The sequence below is a fragment of the Oryx dammah genome, unplaced genomic scaffold (genome assembly GCF_014754425.2).
Source record: "Oryx dammah isolate SB20612 unplaced genomic scaffold, SCBI_Odam_1.1 HiC_scaffold_24, whole genome shotgun sequence".
Taxonomy (NCBI): Eukaryota; Metazoa; Chordata; class Mammalia; order Artiodactyla; family Bovidae; genus Oryx; species Oryx dammah.
In genome coordinates, this window is record NW_024070208.1 from 85,187,726 (window position 1) to 85,210,335 (window position 22,610).

Sequence of the window (22,610 nt, forward strand, 5' to 3'; positions counted from 1 at the left end):
CCTGGAGCTACCCGGGCGCCCCTGGAGCTACCCGGGCCCCCCTGGAGTTACCCGGCCCCTCTGGAGTTACCCGGCCCCCCTGGAGTTACCCAGCCCCCCTGGAGCTACCTGGGCCCTCCTGGAGGGCCGGACCTTGGGACAGCTTCCGGGGCTGCCCTGGCTCTGACTGCATCACAGGGAGTCCCCCCCCCGACAACATCACTACACCCCGGCTTATGTGCAGCCCACAGTCTCCCCTCCCTGCCCCCGGAGCACAGTGTCTTGTGCCACCAAAACCAGAAAGCATGGTTTCTATTTCTAAACTCATAAGAAATATTTTTAGGAATGGTCCTCACTTCTTGCCCTCACCTGAGGCAGAGGCTCCCCAAGAGTCGCTTCTCAGAGACCCGCACCCAGCAGGCCTGCAGGGAGCCCAGTTTCACAGCGATCGGTGCTGATTCTCCAGGTTTATGACCCTCTAACAGGGACTGTTTAAACACAGAAGGGCTCCTCTCCCAGGGCGCTCACAGAAATAACCCTTGCCGGTTATCCCAAAGCCACATTCGACTCTTGACAAACTCCTCAATCTTCTCATTTTGCTTCAGCAAATCACTTCGGAGGAGCTGAGTGTGGACTGAAATAACACAGGGCCTCGGGAGCCGCCCTGCGAGTGTGGGCAGCAACAGGGCAGACGGTGAAGGGAAGTGTCTCCACGTTTTGGGGGCAGGAGATCTTAACGGTTTCTAAAACTTAAGTTCATTAAGTCATCAGAATGTGCTGTTTGTCCCCACTTAGAAGCAGCAATAAGCAAGGATATAATTCACCCGCTAAAAATGTTCTCAAGCCCAAAATAGCTCTGTGGATGGACCCACACAACCCACAGTCCTAAGCCCGAGGGCGGGGCTGCAGCCAGAGCCTCGCTTGTGCTGGTCGAGACCCCGCCCAGCCCCGTGTTTCTCCCAAACCCACACCCTGCCTCCCCACTACCTGCCGGGCAGCAAGGCACTGCCCCCCGCACACAGCGACCACAGGCGCTACAGTTCCTATCCTAGGGTGGGGTCCCTAGGGTGGGGTCGGGGCCAGGGGGCCTGGAGCTGGTGGGAAATGCGAATCACGGCCCACCAGAACAAATCGGAACCAACCGGGCTTGAACAGGCTCTCGGGGTATTCCTACACAAGCTGACCTGTTTCTTCTGCTGCAAACTCCTCTGTCTCCAGGCCTGAACTCTCCCTTCCTCACCTGCGCCCCCACCTCGAATTCCATCGGCAAATGCTCTTGAGGCCTCTGACCTCTGTGGGCAGTGACTTCTACACTCGTCTTGAGCCTCTTGGAAAAGGAAGATGGTGAAAAAGCTTCCCAAATGTTTATGCTCTGAGATCTGCGGTCTGCACTCTTGTTGCACCCATCCATCTGGACTTGGGAAGTTCCCACCCACCTCCCAGCAGACAGCCAGCCTCTGCTCTGCCCTCCCACTCAGTCCTGGACACTAGGGGCATTCAGGGACCATCAGCTCCTAACTGCCCAGTGAGCCAAGAGACACGGAGATGGGAGGTCAGGGATCATCGGCCTCAAACAAGGCAGCAGCAGACATACCAGAGTGATTTCTCCACGACTTTGGTCCTGAAAACCTCCTCCTGGTCGAGGTTCACTGTGCAGTAACAATCACGCATCTTGTTTGGCCCCGGGTATGTGGGAAGGTTTTTGGCTTCACCTAAAGGCAAACGTAAACCATCAGTTTCGCATGGAGTTGTTTAGTCTCCTAGTTAGTCTCAGACATCTTTCCCAACGATGCGTTTATTCCACGGCAAGGCACCTGCTCACTTCTGTATACCCTGTGCGTTTTCTCGTTACCACCAGTCAAAGTGCTGAAGACAAAACCATCTGTACATTTACATGCAGGTGACACACACTAACCTCTAAAACAATGGATTCCTGTAAAAGTAGGGATCCAGCAGCCTAGGAATTAAGGGTTGTTTCCTTTAACCCACATTCAGTCAGCTCAGTTCAGCTGCTCAGTCGTGTCCAACTCTTTGCAATGCCATGGACTGCAGCACGCCAGGCCTCCCTGTCCATCACCAATTCCCGGAGTTCACTCAAACTCATGTCATTGAGTCAGTGATTAGTCCCTTTAATATTTTCACTGTTTAAATCATGGTGTGTGTTAATCACTCAGCCGTGTCTGACTGTTTGCGACCCCATGGACTGTAGCCCACCAGGCTCTTCTGTCCATGGGATTCTCCAGGCAAAAATATTGGAGTGGGTGGCCATTTCCTCCTCCAGGGGACCTTCCCAACCCAGGGATTGAACCTGCGTCTCCTGCATTGCAGGCAGATTCTTTACCAATGAGCCACCAGGGAAGACCTTAAATTGTGGTAAGATACACAGAAACTCAAGCTACCCTCTCACTCCCCTTTAAGCGCAAGCTCAGCGGCACCCTCCGTTAACTGCAGCACACTTGCCCAATCAACCTCAGGAACCCTTTCATCTCAGAACACCGAGGCTCTCCACCCAGGAGGCAAAAGGCCCCATTTCCGCTCCCGCAGCCCGCTTCCAGCTTTGGGCTCTGTGGCCCTGGTGACCCCAGGGGCCTTGCAGGAGTTGGGTCACCGTGCTTGTCCTTCTGGGCCTGGCTTATGTTGCTCAATGCTGTGTCCTCAAGGCTCACCCACACCCTGGCCTGACGCAGCATCCCCTTCTTTCCCGAGGCTGACACTTGCTTATCTATTAATCCCCAGCTCTCTTTTTATTTTGATTAATTTGATAGTATTAGGTCAAAGTTGGGGCAATAACCAAGGGTCACAAAGAGTTGGAAACGACTTAAGTAGCTCGGCACGCACGCACAAACACCAGCGAGGAAGAGTCCAGGGGCCAGCTACGCCCGTGCCTCCCCCTGCGTGCTGGGAGAAAGGGCACAAGCCGCAGGCAGCCTGGTGCCACCAGCCCACGGCGCCTGTGACCCCGGGTCTGCCTGGAGACCACCGGCAAAGCCACAGCTGCTGGGCCCTCTGCCAGGAGCCAGGGCGGGCTCGCTGTGGGCCACTGCAGCCCCTTGGGCCTGTGGACCAACTGGGAGCAGAGGTCCACTTGGTCTCCTCCCAGGTCAGAAGGAAGGAGCCCCCTCAAGGAGCTTGTGCCTCCCAGGGGCCTCCTGTTCCCCAGCTGGGTGTCTGAGGGCCCCAGACGCAGGGCCAGGGAGGGGGCTGGGTCTGAGTACCCAGCACCGCTGGAGCAGTCCTGGCTTGGCGACACCTGCCAGTACCACCCAGAGCCGCACCCCCGCCCCTGGTCAAAGCTGAAGGAAAAACAACAACAACAGAAACCACACTGAAACCAGAGCAGAAGTTCCTCAGAGCTCGGCACCCAGAACGGCCACACCTACACCCATGGACATGCTTGACTCTGCTCTCGGGGAAACACGCCGTTCGCAGCTTCCTGCCGCAGCCTCTGAAGGGCAGAGGCGAGTCTGCGAGCCTGAAGCCTCTCTTTCAAGCTTTTCGTTAATGTCATCACTTGGGACGGAGGAGAGCAATAACCGAGCGGATGTTTCCTGTGCCAATAAATCGAGTGTTCTGAGGCTTCCCAGCAGCGCCGGGCTGCAACCTGAACACGCACACCTGCTGCACTCCGGGGACCTGCCACACCATCCCTGGGACCCCAGGCCCCTCCTGGAGCCTCAGCTTCCCACCCATGAGGCGTGAGGACACAAGCCCCAGCTTCCTCTAACTCAAAAGCTTCTGTGGGGTTTTCCTGCGGGAATCATCAGGGAATCATCAGTGACTCTCAGATGGTGAAGAAAAAGAAAGAACCAGTGAATGTTTTCCTGCGATTAACCCCACGACAGCTCAATGCTGCAAGGCCCTGGACACCAGGCCACTCCGGGGGAGCTGGGCATAGAAACACAGACAAGCTGAGAGGGCACGTGACCCCAGGCAGCTTCCAGCCCCGCCACGAAGTGTCTAGAGACAGATCTTCCATGCGCTCCTGGCAGACGCAAGCGCTCACGTGTACTCACGCAGGTGCGTGAAGGCCGTGCCGAACCGCATCCGAAGGGCCCATCGGCTTCCTGCCCGCTCCCCGAACTGGTGCCCACAGCCTTCCCCTGAAAGCACTCCGACTTCCCTGATGGCACTTCCCAAACTGGTGCCCACAGCCTTCCCCTGTAGGCGCTCCGACTTCCCTGATGGCACTGCTAGGGTGTGCCTGCACTTCCTGTTGGAGTTTTTTTTTTTTTTTCAAGAAATGAGATATTTGGCTGCAAGTGTCTGTGTTTCTTAAAAGTAGAATTAAATCTTTTTTTTTTTAAGTCTTACTGGAGATGGCCTTTAGTGGAAAACGCAGGACGGGGATTTTTCCTGTTTGTTCTCCTAAGAACCTCAAAACACAAGCAGCAGCAGTTGACACTTGTCTTCCAGAACAGAAGAGATGGAAATGCCTTCTCTGAACAACCAGTTAAAACTGTGAGACGATGAACGTGGCCTCCCACCCCCCCCCCGCCCCACCCCCGTGGCTACAGAACCGTCCTGGTTGCTATGGCGACGGCAGCACTGGAGCCCAGCCAGGCCCCGGAGCCAGTGCTAACAAGTGACTCAGGCCGGGGCGGGGAGGAGGCCGGCACCCCCTCCGGCCACGTCGTCTGCCCGGCCCTGCAGCTGGGGACCCTGCCGTGGCCACGGGGGCAGGGCGGGTCCCAGGCACCCCAGAGCAGACGGTGTCTCTTCCACAGGCGTCGCTTATGCCCAGGGCTGGAGGCCGGTTTCCTCCTGACCACAGATTATGGGGCCTTTTCGTCCCTCAAGAGAGAAGAGAGATGTGTTCGTTCTTCTCATGTGTGGAGCTGTTTCCCTAAGAAGGCAAAGTCATGCCTGGTATTTGGTAGGTGCTGATTATTTCATAAATGAATGGATGGATAAATGCCTACCAAGAAAAAGGAAGGTGAACTCTGGTTTCATTCTAAGAGCCAAATAATTCACATTATCAAATGTGTCCCTCCTGTTAACCACAACTCCAAAATGTATACTGTTCACCCAGAGTGCCTGTCTGCTGGTGGATTGATCCAGACAGCAAATTTGTGCCAAGTATCATCTTTGAATGCTGACTTTACTGACAGACATAAGGCGGCACCTAAAAGCCCATAACAAATCCGTGCTGAAGCAGCAACTGCCACTGCTAAGTCACTTCAGTCGTGTCCAACTCTGTGCGACCCCATAGACGGCACCCACCAGGGTCCCCCAGGCAGCAAACGTGTCTCTAATTAAGGCGTCAGGCCGTGGTTCCTGGCCGCCGCTGGCCACGCTCCACGCACACTCCAGGCGATCACAGCCAGAAAGCTCCAGCCCCACAGAGGTCTGGTCTCCAGCCTGACCCAGCAGAGGGGCAGGCCTCCTGAGGGCTGTGGGTGGTCTCCGCAGCTCCACCAGCTTCAGCCCAGACCAGGAAGCCCACCGCCCTGCAGGGCCAGCGGTGTGGTCTGCATCCCAAGAGGCCATCGCTGGTCCCGCTGGCCCAGCCCCCACGTCCACGGGCTCGCCCCTGAGGGGCTCTGACCTCGGCTGCTGCCCTCACCCGCCCCTGGGAAGACGCCAGTGGTGAACCAGGGCCTCAGATTCGCCGTGTCCATGAAGCGCGGGACCTCCGGTCTGCCCTACTCTGTAGGCTGGTCCTCAGCTCAGCTACAGGCCAAACTCTAACCACACGTGACCAGCTGCAGGACCCCGGACCCTCGTCCTGCAGAGACAGCCCTCCCCAGCCCTCCCTGCGCACAGGAGCAGGACCTGGTGAGGGGCCACAGCCCCTGGGCCCCCGTCTGCTCTCTCCAAGTGCCTACAGGGCTACGGGGTCTGGCGGCCAGTGTAGCTCCTTGCAGCTACATAAAAGCCCATTTTCCACTGGAGATCAGCTTCATGATGAAAACAGTCTCCTTCCTTGAGTATGTTTTCGACTGCCTTGCTATTTTCTTTTAACACTTGATATTAAATAGAACAGCTTCTCAGATGGCTCAGGGGTAAAAAGACCCCGCCTGCCAAAGCAGCAGACACACAGGACAGACGCAGGCTGGTCCCTGGGCCGGGAAGACACCCTGGAGGAGGAAGCGGCCCCCGCTCCAGTATTCCTGCCTGGGACATTCCGTGGACAGAGGAGCCTGGCAGGCCACAGTCCACGGTGTCGCAAAGAGTCGGACGACTGAGCGACTGAGCACCCCCACAGTCGGATGAGGCTGGGCTTCTGAATCACGCCGCAGGCAGCCTCCTCTACCGCAGACTGGTTTACCAGCCAGGAGGCCTCTGGACTGAGCTGCCTGACCCAGAGCAGCCAAGGTCCGCTCCAGGTACTGGGGTGGGGGGCACACCTAGGATGCAGGAGGACTCGCAAACGTGCATCTCAGGCCTCCTCCAGTTTCCAAGAACAGGTGACAACATGGAAGATGAGGATGAAGTAAATCTGCTAGAAGGAGACTGAGTCCAACATACGGTAGGAGGGGGGAGAGCCACGCCTTCCAGCCCACCGTGAGTGGCTCAGTGACACGCCCAGGCGCCGAGGCCCCAGGAGCTGATGAACGCAGGGAAATGGCAGAACACACAATTCTCGCGATTTCCCTAAAAATGAAGCACACTAGCTCTCCAGGCGGAAACACTATGAAAAGACAGTCAGGCATGTCTTCCGAGAAACTGCTCCAGAAGGTGCAGAAACGCCCTCGGGCTCTTCTCTGACGCCCGATGCCGAGCATGCAGCATGGGAGGGGCCCCTGATGGGCCGAGCCCCCCAGGCAGCCAGGAGCCCTGGGAAGAGACCGACCGGGCCCTGCTCCCCACACGGACACCACAGGGTCGCCCCTCAGACCCTGGGGCCGCGAGGCAGAGGGACTCCAGAGCCTCCGGTCACCCCCTCCTCACCGTGACCCACAGTCACGCCTGCTCCCTCTTCCTCTCTGCATCCAGCAGTGCTGGGCAGATGGTGAGCACTCCCGAAACCTGTGCTCCAGGAAGTCAAGGAGCGAGCCTGTGACGACATGGTCTGCTGGGCACTGACCGCGCGGCAGCCTCTCCCCAAACACACAGCACAGGGCGTCAGAGCTCCTGTGCCGCCCCTCCCGGGGGGACTCCCACGCCCCCTGCTCTGGTCTGGGCTGGCCTCCGGGCCCTGAGTGACCTGGGGGAGGTCGCAGCCACGAGCCCCTACGCTGGCCGCTGGCCGCTGGTGCTCTGTGCGCGGAGCCACAGGCCAGGCCCCGCTACCGTGCAGGTGACCCAGGACGCCCTGGCCAGCCTGACTTTCCAGCACCCCACAGGGTGGTGACGGAGGCCTCAAGTGCCCGCAGGGCAGCCTGCCCACCAGCCGCCCACCAGAGCTCCCTCCCAGCTGCACGTCCAGCCCGTATCCCTGTCCCGACGTCCTGAGAGGCGATGGCGCAGCGCTCAGACGCTCAGGTGCTTGGGCAAAGCGGCGCCTCCCCACCCACGGTGACGACCCAAAGGTGCGCTGCACCCGGCTACAGAGCACCCGGGAGGTCCTGGGCGTCCCCCCGGCTGAGGAGACCCTGCCCTGCACCCCTGGTGCGTCTGACTCGAGAATGATGACGTGGGACGGGCGGGCACGCTAGGGCTCCGGCAGGACCTTCGGCAGCTGGGGGAGGGCACAGGGCTCACGGCAGTGGACGACCCTTGGGTCGGCCGTCCCCATGCGGTGACTTTTCAATCCTGACTCACCCGACGCCACTCAACACTGGTGGTTTCACGCGCTTCTAACTCAGAACTCTCATGCCTTTTGCGAACTCAGAGGGTCAGTCGTGCTGGGCCTTGTCTCCACCATGGTGGTCACCGGCCAGGTTGGGGCGGCCCCGCCCAGGGGTCCTGCCTGCCCTCCTGCGCTGAGACTGTCGAGAGTTTATCTCGTCTCCACCCAGGCCTTGCAGAAGCATCACCCAAGTACAAACAGGAGCTGGGCCACGCGGGGGTCCCCCCTGCCCGAGGCCTCCGCCCACCCCAGAAGCTTCCGTCTCCCCCAGGGCCCAGGCATGGGTCACCTTGAGTGCTGCACATCTCTGGCTGAATAAACGGTCCTGTGGGGCTGAGGGAGGGGAATCTGGGGCACAGGTCCACAGCACCCCTGCAAGTACAGGACGCGGGGCGGGCAGCACCCTGGCCCGGTGCGCCACACCCACAGGAGCCCCCAGCTTCCAAGCCAGCGGGAAAGCAGGGGCTGCAGGGGCAGGTGAGGGCCCCCCACCCTGGCTGCCCCTTGCTGCACCTCACGCAGCCACTCCCGGAAGAGCCCGCAGACCACCTGCCCACCCGGAGCGCTCCTCTGTCTGTGCTGCCGGCAAGGGGGCCGAGGGGTCAAAAGACAAGTGTCGCTGAGGCTCCCAGGGGAGACGAGCCACAGGCACAAAGCAGCTGGGTGGGGGTCACGCTCAGCCCAGGTCTGTGGACAACACCCCCAGAATCACTTAGATCATCTGTCTGAACTGGATTCCACACATTCAGCACCTGAGACACACAAAATGTGAGGTGACTTTGCTCTCACTTGGGTGCCCGTCTTTTCCCAATGGAAAAAAGCGTATGCTGTTATTCGCTTCTGCTTTTCTAATAAAGCCAGAAATAAAAATAGTTTCTTGGACAACAACTCAATCCTGAAATAAAAGCTGGAGGGAAAAAAGTCAAGGGAAAAAGAAACCACGCGTCTCCTTTATTTTATAACGTTGTGAACAGGTGTTTCTGATTCCTTGGAAACTGAAATTTTGTGCCTCTGTTTAGGAAATACTTTTTCACCTAATGCTGCATTTCTAAGGGCTGCTAAGACCAGAAAAGAGGAGGCTGTGTTTTTGGACACAGTATTCTAGCCTGGGGACACACCTGAGCAGCCCCCTGACAAGCCTGCCCGGGTGATGGGACCTGGAGCTGCACCTGCCTTTGGGCACCAGGCACCCAGCAGGTGTGTGGGGGTGTGGGGGCACATGGGCCCCTCCCTTCAGGGTCCCTCGGGGGCAGGGCACATGGGAGAGGGCTCAGGCAGGCAACAGCACCGTCACAGGCCCCCACAGCCGGCCCACCTGACAGGCGTGGGGTCACACTGGGGCCTCCACTCACACGCCGGCCTGGACCAGCCTCAGCGAGTGACACACGTCGCTGGCGTTCCCGGCACCCATGCCTCGTCTGGGCCCCTCAAAGATGGAGCGGGGACTTCGACAGCTGGGCATCCTCCCAGGAACCGCGTCCCGGGGCCGCCTGCTTTGACAGGCCTGAACACATCTGTAAACCGCAAATCCCCCAGTTAATTTTCACATACCAAGCTCAAAAAGAAGCTTCTGGAAAACAAACTACGGAAGCTACTTAAGAAGTCAATAGGGTTGAGAATGCCCTTATGTGAGACACCATCACAACTATAACAGGAGCTGAAGGCAGATTGTTGGAGTTTCACCCCAAGTCAAGGTCCCCCCAGCTCGGCTCCACAGACTCTCAACCCTCCAGTCCTTTGTGCGTTACCAACTACGCGGGGATTTCCAGGAGGTTATCAGGAAAGGGCGTGGGGTAAGGAGTCAAGGTGGCTGAGAGGGAGGAGATCAAAGAGATGGCAGGGGTGTCACGCGATGCTGTTTTACTGCAACAAGCTAAGGGGAGGCAGCAGGGAGACTGCCGAAGAATGAGGCCTCCTGGATCCGAGCTCCCCACGGGCAGGGAGGCCGCCCCAGGGGCCCTAAGCCTCTGGGCAGGGCCAGGAGGCGCCGGGACACGGGCGAGGCAGAGCAGAAAAGAGTCCACAAGACACACCTGCGGGACCTCAGACAGGGGAGCAGGCCCAGGAAGAGTCAGGGACGGGGCACAGCTGGGCCGCCGCCTGGCAGTGGACACGGGCGAGACGCCCCCCGCTGGATCCCCCCTCAGCCACCTCACAGGTGCGGGGTCTCCAGGGTGTACGTGCATGTCTTGATTTTTGTTTTTCAACAGAAAAATTTATTGAGATAGGGTCAGCAGACCACAAAATTCACCCATTTAAAATGAACACTCCAATGTTTCCAGCACATTCACAGGCTGTGTGCAGCTATTAACCCTCACGGGCTTCCCTGCTGGCTCGGCTGGTCAAGAACCCCCCTGATACGCAGGAGACCCTGGTTCTGTCTCTGGGTCGGGAAGATGCCCTGAGACGCAGGAGACCCTGGTTCCGTCTCTGGGTCGGGAAGATGCCCTGAGACGCAGGAGACCCTGGTTCCGTCTCTGGGTCGGGAAGATGCCTGGAGAAGGGACAGGCTGCCCACTCCAGTATTCCTGGGCTTCCCTGGTGGCTCAGACAGTAAAGAAGCTGCCTGTGATGCAGGAGACCTGGGTTCGATCCCTGGGTTGGGGAGATCCCCTGGATCAGGGCATGCAACCCATTCCAGTATTCTTACCTGCAGAATCCCATGGACAGAGAAGCCTAGTGGACAACAGTCCATGGGGTCGCAAAGAGTCAGACACGACTGAGCAACTAAGCACGTCACCCCCACACCCCCATCCTCCCCCGACCTGGGTCCAGGCAGCCTTGTTCTGCCCAGGGTGCCCGTGTGGTCTGACCGGGTGTCAGTCAGGGTCCAGGTCCCCCCTCACATCTGCAGGTCCCGTCCCATCTTCACTGCTCAAGTGTGTTCACTGGTCCACAGTCTGTAGCTTTCACACACATCTATCGCACTGCCAAGCCGACCACCGCATTAGAAACGCTCCTTCCCGGGCCCTTGCTAGAACCGGGTCGTCGAGCCGTGCACCTTTCCAGTCTGAGAGGCAGATGTGCTGTGCGCTCTGCTGTTGATTTGCTACAAAAGGCTCTTATTGTAGGACCTGGTTCCGTTCCACTTATTTGGGACTTAAAGCCGCTCCCAGCCTCTCTCCTGTCCCTCTTCCCCGTCCCTGGCAGGACAAGGTCCCCCACACCCACCCTGCAGAGGCTGGTACCTCCATTCTGACGGAACTGTGAAGATGAGGTGCAGGGAGCTGAGATCTTGGCCGTCGAGTTCTGACCTTTCCAAGTGTGTATGCACCTATGCTCCTGACTAGCTCCTCTCCGACACCCTGTGGGGTGCAGCCCAGAGGGGCTGAAGCCCTCTGCGGCCAGAAGCTGCCGGTGGCACGCCAGCTGGGGTGAGGGCTGCGGCAGTGCCGGGTCCTGGATTCTGACAGCAGAACATTCCTAAAGGTTGGCATTAGTGTTATTTTGGATTCCAGGAGGGAAGACAATCTGGAAAATATGATTTTGGGGAAAGTCGCCAAGGGCAATGTGGCCGTGGGCCCCGCCAGGCTCGGCGAGCAGCGGGGGGCACCTGGCCTCCATCCACAGAGGGAGGATTCAGGCTCGTTTTCCAGAAACGAACCAAAGATGGCCCCACCGTGTTTACTCTGGTGCTACGCTTGCTTTTCCTTCTTTCTTCCCACACCTTTCTCTGAAATAGTCGTGGCTTGAAGTTGAGAAAGGAAAGTTCTTAGCTGTTAACAAAAGATTAGAAAAACCATTTTCTTATAAAATTCAGAAGCTGCACTGGTACATCTGGTGCAAAACATGAAGTTTCGGAAATAATTTGAGTGCACGGTGTTCCTCTGAGCCACTGCCCAGACCCTTTCAGACGGGGGGACCCCGAGGTCCGAGACTCCGACGAGGCCTCACCCAGGGCAGCTGTCTCCGTGCCTACCTCCGGAGTGTGGGGGCCGTGGGGGGCCTGAACCCCTGCACCCTCTGGACTCAGCACACCCCACCCCCGCATCCTCAGCAGCTCCTGTTCTGAGTCGGGGCGTCTCCTGGAGGGAGGGCAGCCACGACACAGCCGGTCTGCTCACTCGCGTGGCCTCCAGCGTGACCTGCGAGCGCGCGTGGCCTGTGCGAGCGCGCGTGGCCTGTGCGAGCGCGCGTGGCCTGTGCGAGCGAGTGTGGCCTGTGCGAGCGCGCGTGGCCTGCGCGGGCGCGCGTGGCCTGTGCGGGTCCTGGGCCTGCAGGGGACCTTGGGCTCATCAAGCGTCTTTTCTCAGATGAGCAGAAACCCCACGGCCAGCGCTACCTCGCAGAGGAAATCAGGAGGCGGAAGGGGGCACCCTGAAGGCAGGAAGAGGCTGCTGGACTGCAGCTGGGGCTTCACACCCGGAGACCAGGGGGCAGCTGGGAGGCAGAGGGTGCCCTGGAGGTGGCGGCTAGGGGACCCCCTGCAGGCAGTGAGGGGCGCAGGAGGGGCAGGCCAGGAGAGGCTGGAGGCTGGCTGGAGCCAGAGGAGGTGGGACACCCCAGGGAACGTTCCAGAACACAGGCTTCTCTGTGCCTGAGGCCACAGGAAGAGAAACAGCTGGAAGACACACAGGTCGGTGGGGGAGGCGGGACCTCGCCGGAGGCTCACAGAATGAAGTCATGGAAGCTCCAGAGCTGCTTCTAAAGGGCTGCAGGCTGTGCCCTCAGCCACGATTCATCCACACGACTGTCTCCTGGGCGGGAAGTGTCTCCTGGGCAGGAGGGCGGCAGCAGGGTCCCAGACCCACCAGTTGGCCGGGACCACGTATCCCCTGGGGGGAGGGGAGGGGGTGAGTGTGTGTGTGCCCCCAGGGTGGGGAAGGGGGCCCGCGTGCCTTGGGGGATGCAAGGCCCATCACTGACCTGCAGAGTCAAATGACCTGGTCACCACTGCCCGCCTCGCGGCCTCTCCAGGCACAGCCTCCCAACACCCACTTCCTGGGGAACCGAGGCCCAGAGGCACCAAACAGATTTGAACCAAGGGGCGTCTGGGCTGCTGCCCACGTGCCCAGGTGCCTCTTGGTCAGAAGGCCGCGTGTCTGAGACACGGGCCGAGTCCACCTCCTCTGGAGCTGGAAGGCCAGGTACTCAGCGTCCTCTGGGTAAAGGCTGCAAGCCAGGGCTTTCCGACATGACTCCATTCCTCTGACAACGGCTGCTCGCCGGCTGGTGGAGGCTCCCTGAGAAAGAGCGCAGCGTGCGCCCCCGGGAGGCCACAGAAGCGAGATCCAGGATGGTTCCAATCCCGGCGGCATCCCCGGCCAGCGGGGCAGGCCTCCAGGCCAGGATGCTGAGCTCCGTGCCGGGACGCGCCTCCGCGATGGGGCTCCTGAGACCAGTCACTCCCGCTGCAGGTTTGCCAGTTACCGGGGACAGACAGGTGCTGGCTGGAGCAGGGACAGGGCCTGCCAGGGACTCACCCTCATTCTTGCCCTTAGGGCTCCATGCAGTGCCCTGGAGGCCTGACACAGCCACTCCCCCAAGAAGCCCCGTCGTCCTCCCTTTTGGTTCAGGAAGCAGGGTCTCTAGGAATGATTAGCGGTCCTGAGCAACACACAAACAGCAGAGGGCAAGGCTGTGGGCTGACTGCCCGGAAGGTGTGTGTGGCTCTGGGTCCTCTTGGTCAACGGCCCTGCCCAGAGCAGCGGCCGGGTTGGGGCCCCTTGGAGCTCAGCGATCAGCGTGTCCACAGCTGCGGGGGCCAGCAGGCACAGAACAGGCTGACCAGCAAGCGCAGCAGGCCCCAGGCCCCAGGTCGCAGCCCCTGTGTTGTCGCTGGGCACCAGCAGGGCCGCAGGCTGAGTGCTGGGTGGGGGCGTGTCCAGAACTGAGCTCCGTGCCGGGACGTGTCCTCCTCCAGGTGGTTCTCGTCCCATCAGAGTATGAGGGTCGGAGAGGCCTGCAGGCGCCAAGAGGCATGGAGAATCCCAGGATCCAGGCCCAGTAGGTCTGTCCCAAAGGCCTCGCTTCTCTGACGGGAGCTGGGCTCATGGACACAGCCCTGGGGATGAGCTCCTGCCACGTGCAGCCAAGCCAGGCCCGGAGCCCCCCAAGTGCATCCACAGAGCACTGCGGTCCACCTGCTGCCCCCACCCAGCACAGGCTGCGAGCCCCGCAGAAGTGCCTCCCTGGACCCTGGCCGTCGGGGATGCCGGCAGCCTCCAGGAGTGCCGAGCCCACTCCAGCGACCCACCCGCAGAGACAGCCTGTAATCTGCTGCCTGCAGAGAACCACGAGCCAAGCCCACGCCAGCCACTGGGTCTGAGTCTTCGTGGCAGCTTTAGGGCGGGAGGAAACAGTAACGTTCAGCCTTTGGCTTCTCCTTCCTCACGTGTTCCCGGAAAGCGCAGCCAAGGGCGAGAGCAGGTTCCAGGCCAGAGGGCAGCGAGGGCCGTCACTCAGACGGAGATCCGTGCTCTCACATAATCAGATCCGCCACTTGTTTAGTTCACGGACAGCTTAGAAGTCTTCCTGCATTCCGCAGGTTATTCACAGCAGTTTCCAAAATGTTCCTCTCACCCGGCAGCTGGGAGGCGGGGGCGGGCTGCGTGGTGAGTCCTCGGCCCTGCGCCCAAGTGGAGCAGGCGCACGCTCCGTGGAGGACGGCCGTGTCGTGCCTGGACCCACAGCAGCCTTACAATCCACCCAATCCACCTGGAATTTGTCTATTATGGTTAGAGTTGCTGCTGCTGCTAAGTTGCTTCAGTCGTGTCCAACTCTGTGCGACCCCATAGACGGCAGCCCACCAGGCTCCTCCGTCCATGGGATTTTCCAGGCAAGAGTACTGGAGTGGGGTGCCATTGCCTTCTCTGATGGTTAGAGTTAGGATGTAACTTTTCAAGCCACACGGCCAAAGAAGGCAACGTCATATTCTCCAGGGAACCACAGTGCGTCTGTTGTGAATTAGGTGCTCATATGTATTCTGATCTGCTCCATATCCTCTGTGATACTGTGTATCTGTTAGGGACCTGGGAATATCTACCCAACATTTTAAAGAGTCGACCACGTCTGTCCACTAACGGTGACACATATGCAAGCTAACACTCCCATCCCTCGTCCACCCAAGGGGACAACACCGTCACGACATGCTTCCACACACAGCTTCCCCACCCCAGGGGATGACACGCCACCACCCAGACAGCGGGCACACAGCCCTTCACCTCCTACAGAATCTTTCCCGGCTTAATCCCACGACAGCTAGCGAACTGAGCGCTCCACATTTACTCTGTAATTTATTCTTGTCTGAATTAAACCACCCACTGCCCACTCACAGTGTACTGCTCCCGAGCGAAGCACGGGGCTTTATGAAGATTCCTCCAGCCACGTGCCATCTGGGCCCGAGCCCCGCCCCCCCCACCCCCGCACCCCTCCCGGGACTCGTGGCCTCCCCGGAGCACCTCCTCCACTCGCATTTTTAGCTCCAGAATCTGAGCCCTTGGCTGGCCTAGCCTGCCTGCTTGTTAATCAACCACGGCCCAATTTACCACTTTTCATGAATTGAAATGACCTGCATTCACAGAAGAGCCCTGCCTAACACCCACCAACGCTTCTGAGAAAGGTGGGGTGCTTTCAGCCACAGGGCTGGGGGCAGAGGAGCAGCCCTGAGGTCTGGGGACCAGGCAAGAATATCAGAGAGGGTGGAGGTCAGGCCAGGCAGGGAAATGGGGATGAAGGCCGGGAAGTCAGAGGGCAGAGTGCAGAGGGGTCAGGGGAGGAGGAGGCAAAAGGCAGAGGGACTGTCCCTGAATTAACAACACAGGAAGCAGCTAGCACGGGGTGTGCTGTCAAAATAGCGGAACGGCCACCCAGAACTCCTGAAACATGGAAAAAGGGGGCGAGAGAAGCAGAAGCCTGCGGCCCGCGCACCCCGAGTGCCCCCGGCGGGGCCCGGCAGGCCTGGCGGTTTGTCCCATGCCCCCTCCCCGTGCGTGTGGTGCCACCTCCCCGCCCGTTGCTGCCCGCGGAAGGGTGCCCACCCCTGTCCCTGGAGGCCCCACCCTCACCCTCCTGGGAAGTCAGAGCTCAGGCAGCTGCTTTGTCCAAGCTGGGGCCAGTGACCTCCCTGCCACCCTGTGTTCCCGTTGGGAAAGCCAGCTCACGCCGCCCGTGAGATGCTGGCTCCTGAGCCTCTTGCTCCTGCTCAGCCCTCCCAACGCAGGGTCTGACAGGGTCACCACGCCGTGGCTCTCCTGGGGCTGGAACCTCGGGGAGGGGCGCCTGCCGAGCGTCCACTCCCACCGGGTCCACAGCCTCACGCGGGGTCTGAGTCCACAGCGGGTGTCATGACCCCCAGTGACAACGAAAGCCCTTCAGCGTGTGCATTCCTGAGCCACCCCAAAGGTCCCGTGTAAGTCAGAGTCCTTCCACAAAACCCTGGTGCCACAATTATCACAGGGAGGTGTCCAGCACCCCGAGCCAGCAGCAAGCTCCCTTCAGAGCCGCAGGAAGGAGGCTCCAGCTGCGTGAGCGGTCAGGGCAGACCCAGATCCAGATGCAGAGCATGGTGCCCAAGGCCTGACAGGGTCAGCATCCCAGGGCTCTCCCGGGAACACACCTCTGTGGAGCCCACGGCCGGCCGGACTCATGAACTTTGCAAGTGGCCGCGGGACGTCTGGCGGCTTCTCTTTGGTCCAAACCTCCAGCGCTGAGGCCTCGGTGGGCAGCGGGCGCCCTGCGGTGTGGGGTCCTCCAAGGGCAGCGGGCGCCCTGCGGTGCCACCACCTTGCTCTCGGTCCACTGCCCCACTCCGCTCGTCACGGGCTCCTCCCATTAGCCCAGACACCGGGCCAGGCCCTCACGGCCCGTTCACGGCCATGCCTGTCCCAATGACTCTCTCAGAGCTCAGCCCATTTGCACAGGGCTCCTCACTGACTCAGCCTCAAGGCGTGTGGGCCCAAGGACAGGGGCTGACACTGTCCCCACTTACAGCTGCTCCAGGTGGAACAGCTAGAACTGCAGAATGCTGCGGATGCCAGCGATGTGCCTGGGGAAAATTCCAGGGCACTGGTGTCTCCAGGAAAGATGTGGCTGCACGGCCCGCCCCCAGGCCCACACGCAGGACCGGCCTCCCAGCAGCACCATAAAAAGACTCGGCACTTCAAGTACATTCGCGACACGCTCCTTCCAAAGTGGCCTCTAACCATACTTTGGGGCCCTGGGGGCAGGGCCACAGAGCTGCCAGGGCCTCAGCCCACCTTGGAAACGCCTTAGTCTTGGTCGGTCTTCAAACTTCATGGGCCAAATGAGTGGAACCTTATTATATATTTGATTGTATGTATCAAAGCAACTTGTTTTTCTTCACTCTTCACCAGCCTTTGTTTTCTCTTATCCATTAATAAAGTTGGGGCAAGTTTCTAGAATGAGCTTGAGAGTGGGTTGAACATGTCCTCCAACCCTGCCTGGCGTTGACTCTTCAGTAGCCCCATTTCCCTGTGCAAGAGACACAGACCCCCTGAAGTCATCTGTGAGCGACCCCCTCTCCCCGGGGATGGGAGACTGAAGCGGAACGCCCCCTCGGCCGGCGTCCACATCCAGAGAGCAGCCCGGCCCGTGGAGAGGCCGTGGTTGCTGGGGTTCAGCTACAGCAAGATGCCTCAGCCCGCCGAGGGCTCCCCTCGCTGGTGGATGACGTTCACACTTCGTCCCAGTGCAAGACAAGAGACCGGGCGGCGCCCCAGCATCTCCAGGCAAAGTCAGCATAGGGGCCACTGTCCCCACCCAGCGGGAGCTGCAGAGACCGCAGACAGCACCCCAGGTTTACAAAATATCTGAGTGGGTCAGTAACGCCCTCTTCTCGTCATGAGGACATCGAGCCACAGAGAAAACCACAGACTGATCCAGAAAAATAGTCACAGAATACAACACATGGTAAATGTGTTGTCACCCCAAGTCCCTAATGGGGGCTGTTCTTCCTATTTCTCCTCAAACACACACAGCCTCGTGTGAACCTCCCGACCACGCCAAGTGCCCCGGAACACGCTCGGAAGTCAGAAGCTGACCCCGCTTCCTCTGGCCGCTGCCGCCTCGGGAAGCCTCCTCCTGGCGACGCCGTGGCATCTGCTCCTGCAGGTCTGCACCAACTGTGAGCTTGAGCTTCTCGGTGGGCGCTTCGCCTTGAAGTCACAGTCGGCCGCCCACAGAAGCACCCACGCTCCAAAGAGAACGCGCGGGCCCAGGAGCTGACGGCACCCTGGGGTGGTGATGCCGCATCGCGGGGGTGGTGATGCCGCTCAAGCCGCGGGGCCAGGGAGGTATGGCCAGATCCCTGTGCGGACACGAGCCCGGCCCTCCCAACACGGCCACGTCTGCCCCTAGAACCCGCAGCCCAGCCCTGGATCTACTGCTCACAAAAGCACCTTTGGCTCAAGGACCGAACGCTGTGACTGCAGCAGGCCTGAACCCTTCCGAGCCCTCTCTCCTCCCAGTGGCAGGAGGGAGGGGGGAGAGATGACAGTTATACTCAACCCTGTAACGATCCTGCGAAACAGCTTTCAGTGCCCTCATTTTAGACACTAAAGCCAAGGCGCACAGAGGTCGTGACTCGCCGCAGGATACAGAGTAGAGGTGCCCCCAGCTGCCTGGGCACAGGCTCCCTGCCCCGGGGTCCTGCTCTCCTCACCCACACCCCGAGCAGTCACGCAGCACCTGCTGGTCCAACCGCAGGCATCTCTCCATCAGGCAAGCACGGGACCTAGCTGCTCCTTGCCCCCAGACTCCTGAGGCGAGGCGGAGAGTGTGAAGGACCCACCAGGTGTTCGTGAGGGTCCACCGCAGCCCCCTCTCCTGGACACGCCTGTGCAGTTAGGCGCTGAGCTGCAGGGGAGGGTCTCCACCCACCGGGTCCACCAGCATGACAAACAAAAAGTCCCTGAGCATAGCCACCTGCCCCCACGGGGTGGTTCCCTGGCTAGAACTGGGCTCTGAAGGAAAGCAAAAGGTCTGGACCCACCGGCCCAGGCACCCGTGGGGACCATGAGCCTGCAGCGGTCCCTCGGAGCACCATGGGGAGGCCGTCGCCCACCCCAGACGTCTGCTCTCGAGGCAGGAACAAGCGGGCCTCCTGCTGGTTGCGCACGGCTCCTGGGTGTCGTCTGAGTCACTCAGCTCCCAGAGCCAGGAGACGCCCCAGGCAGGGGACCTCCCAGAAGATGCTCCCTCACGTCTCCACCGTCGAGAGCCTCACCTGCAACTCGTGTCCTCCACGGCCGCTCCCCTTCTGTCCTCAACACTGCGCCCTCGCTACGAGGACCCCACAGGTGACGAGGGACCCTGAGGAGGAAGAGACCAAAGTGCGGGACCACAGCCGGGCCCCGAGCAGGCTCCCCGTCCAGGGCCCTGCTTTACCTGAGGAGGTTCTCACCTTGGAAACACTAATGGGGACCCACAAGCAGCGTCCTGCCCGCCGCCCTCCCGCCTCTGCTCTGCAAGGGGCCTCAGACGCCTTCGGGACAAGACGCGCTGTCGTCTGCTGGTGAGAGCGGGAGCAGTGTACAACGAGCGGCATGGTGAGCGCCCTGCCCCACCCCCCAACCTTGGGGCACCTTTGGACAAGCCACGCCTTAGAACAGAAAAGGTGTGCTGACAGCTAGCATGTTCTTGATGACAAAAGCAGGCGCTGCTCCTGTTCCGCGGGGGCCACTGTCTTTAGAAATCTTTGTGCACAGTTTTTATCATTCCTGAGAATTCCCCAGGTTTGGAAAGCATGCTGTGTGCAGAGCGTGCCGTGCACACGTCTGCACGCGTCTGTGTGTGCGCTCGTGCACGTGTGTGCGCTCGTGCACGTGTGTGCACACCCGGGTGCCCGTTCCCAGGGGAGCGGGAGGAGCAGGCAGATCCCTCCAGCCTTCCTCAGCGGCCCCCAAGGCCTGAAAACCCCGTCTACTGTTCCTCCCATAACCGTGCGTGTCAGATGGGTGTGTCTATTTACCATTCAGTCTTTAAACTCTTGGAAGGCAAGGCCTGAGAAATGCCTGGTTTGTCACTCCACAGGCCTTTGTGAAGGTGGCGTCCAGCTGCCACGGGACAACCAGGGAGGCAAACGCCACCCCACCCTCGGGCCAGTTCAGGGGGTTCAGAATCACCCCTGAGATGGCCTCTGAGCAACATGTGCAGGGAAAAGAGATTCTGGAAACTAATTTTCCCGCAACCGGTCCTTGTGATTGCATTAGGCCGACTCGAAAGCTCCCGCTGCTGCCTGGGAGTGACCCTGAAAAGCCAGGGCCCTTACACTGACCTCTACACGCTGCCCACCAAGCCTCCCCACCCCTGACTCAGAACTCTAACATGTCCCAGATCAGACACGCAGAAACTTCCCAGGTGTCTGATACCTTCTGTCCAAAAGGGCGCCTTGACCATTTTCAGGCCCCCAGGTACTAACTCTGGACTAAATCCAGACTGGCCTCCAGCACGAGGGGGCTGAAGAGCTCCATGTGCTCGGGCCAACACCCACAGCCATCAGCCTCTTCTGGCTGCAGAAACTCTACTTCAGGAAACCGACATTCTTATATTCACCAAACTGGGGGTCCTAACCCAGCTAGCGGTAGCAAAGCCAGTTCGGCCGGCAGGAGCGGTTTCGGAACAAACAGACCTAAATTGTTACCAATCACACTGAATCGGGTGCAGGTAAAAAAGACTTAGAAGCCTCTACTTGGGCGGCTCAGCCTGCCCCTCCTCTTCACTCCTGCCGGGAAGGCCTGCCTGTCAGGAAAGACGCTGGCCAAGAGGGAAAGGCCCTGCGGAGAAGGCCGGAACACCCGCCACGAAATGAGCAAACAGAAAGTCAGGAGACTGAACAAAAAACCGTGGACACAGGGATTTTCTGCCTCCAAGACCCTTTCCTTCCGGTCAGGATGCGCACAAACACATGCTTGGGTCCAAACGTTGAGAAACTCCTTCTCCAGATATGGAGGCGGAGCCGAGCGGAGCAGGAAATGATGAACAGAGAAAGGAACGCCATGGACTCCAGACGGATGGGGCCAGCTGGGCTCAGGAGGCGCAGGGTCCTCTGGCCGCCCCTCCGGACGTCTGGGAGGCATCACCGAGGAGTCGCCAGGTCTCAGGGCACAGCCTGGGGAGCCGGGGTGGTCAGGCAGCTGCAGCCCACCCAGCTCGGGGCTCAGGCCCCAGCAGGCAGTGTGCTGTTTCCAGGGACTGGGCCGTGCACCAGGGCAGGAAACAGCCTCACAGTCGGGGGCCCCGGCCCCCCACCCGCCTCGGCTCACGCGCCCTGCTCACAGTGCTCCCCTCGCCTCAGCCAACGTCCTCTCACTTGACCCTGTGGTCTCCTGGCAGTTCGGCCCCACCCAGGGTCCTAGGAGCTCGTCAAAGGCTGGGGGCTCCCACCTGAGCACAGCCAGGAGCGAGAGCAGCTGGACACAGGCAGGAAAAGAAGCTACAGGAAGAGCCTGGCTTGTGGACCAAAAATGCCAATGGTTTCTGACACAATACAAACCATGAAGAAATCAAAAACAACTGCAGAAAAAACGCTCAAGTCACAGAAACTGCGAAGGCAGTTGTCCCAGCAGCGAGGCCCCAACAGGTTAGGACCTGGCCAAGCTACCCTCAGGGCTCTCAGATGGCAGGTGCCCCCAAACACACCCCCACAACCCCCCGGGTTTGGCCCACATGAGCCCTGTGATTCTGCAGTGTGTCTGCAGCCTCCACCGCGCCCAGCAGAAGAAATAAGAGTGAGAATTGCTTGAGGAACTGGAACCTTTTCTAAACTTTGCGCGCCTGCTGCACAGACAAGGCTGGTTCCCTGATGCCACAGATCCCGCCAACGGGCCTCCCTCCCATCACTGCACCGCGCTCCGCTGCCCCGAGACAGCCCCCGGGCATGTGTGCACGAACAACCATGCTCTGACAAGAGGAGCCCCCATGAGGCGCTACAGGCAAATGATTCCTGCTCCCAGCCAACCCCTTGGCCTCGGCGGTGCAGCCCTCTCTGGGGGAGCCTGGGGACCCTGCATCCTGCCAGAAGGCCCTGGACAAACCGCACCCAGGGGGGGTGTGTCCTCTATGTGAATATCATATACGAAGAGTTCTCTGCCCTTGAAAGTCACCCCTATAAAGTAGATAAAATACCCAATCGTCTGATCGTAACGTAAAAACTGTTTATGGCGGACGGCCCCAGGACAGGCCAGCAGGGCCACTGGAGAAGGCTGAGCTTGCCAGCCACAGGCCTGAACAATCTGGAAATCCCCAGCCCACCCTCACCCCAGAGGCCATGGGAAACCCACCCACCACAGCAGCCCACTGCAGCCCTTGACAAGGAGCCTGAGCAGCAGCATGCCCTGGGGTCTGCATACTGACGGGATTCCTGGAACCAGTTCGTGCTCCTGCATTTCTGCTGACAGCTTGTGCCCCATCTGAGCTCGCCCTGGAAAGCCCCCAGTGAGCTGGGCCCAACCAGAGGCCCAGTGGCTCAGGGCTGGGACCGAATCTCCTCCCCAACCCCCACCCCCAAGTTCAACAGCCCCACTCCCCGCCCCCACTGCTTGGTGCCTGCCCAGTCTGGGAGCTTTTCCTGTATAAGGCAACCCCTGGGCCAGCAGAAGGAAGGGTCAGAAGCCAGAGGGCAGGCGTCAGGGAGAGACAATGCTGCTCTTACCGAACAGCAGCCTGCAGGCTGTCCACACAGAGCCCAGCCCCCAGGTCTGTCCACGCGGAACCCAGCCCCCAGCTCTGTCCACACGGAGCCCAGCCCTCGGCTCTGTCCACACGGAGCCCAGCCCTCGGCTCTGTCCACGGGGAGCCCAGTCCCCGGCTCTGTCCACGGGGAGCCCAGCCCCCAGCTCTGTCTACATGGAGCCCAGCCCCCAGCTCTGTCCACGGGGAGCCCAGCCCCCAGGTCTGTCCACACGGAGCCCAGCCCCCAGGTCTGTCCACGCGGAACCCA

General features: G+C 60.1%; 1 protein-coding gene across 3 annotated transcripts in view; it reads right to left on the reverse strand.

The window, feature by feature from the left end:
* Positions 1–22,610, reverse strand: part of RASA3 (RAS p21 protein activator 3) — an 83,162-nt gene that overhangs the window by 51,071 nt on the left and 9,481 nt on the right. For 2 of the 3 annotated variants that reach the window (XM_040267495.1, XM_040267498.1), the window contains exon 2: positions 1,574–1,691. In XM_040267495.1, coding sequence (XP_040123429.1) covers positions 1,574–1,691 — 118 coding nt within the window. Of the gene's footprint in view, positions 1–1,573; positions 1,692–3,982; positions 4,104–22,610 lie in introns of those variants that run through there. The other variant, XM_040267499.1, reaches the window with a different exon arrangement.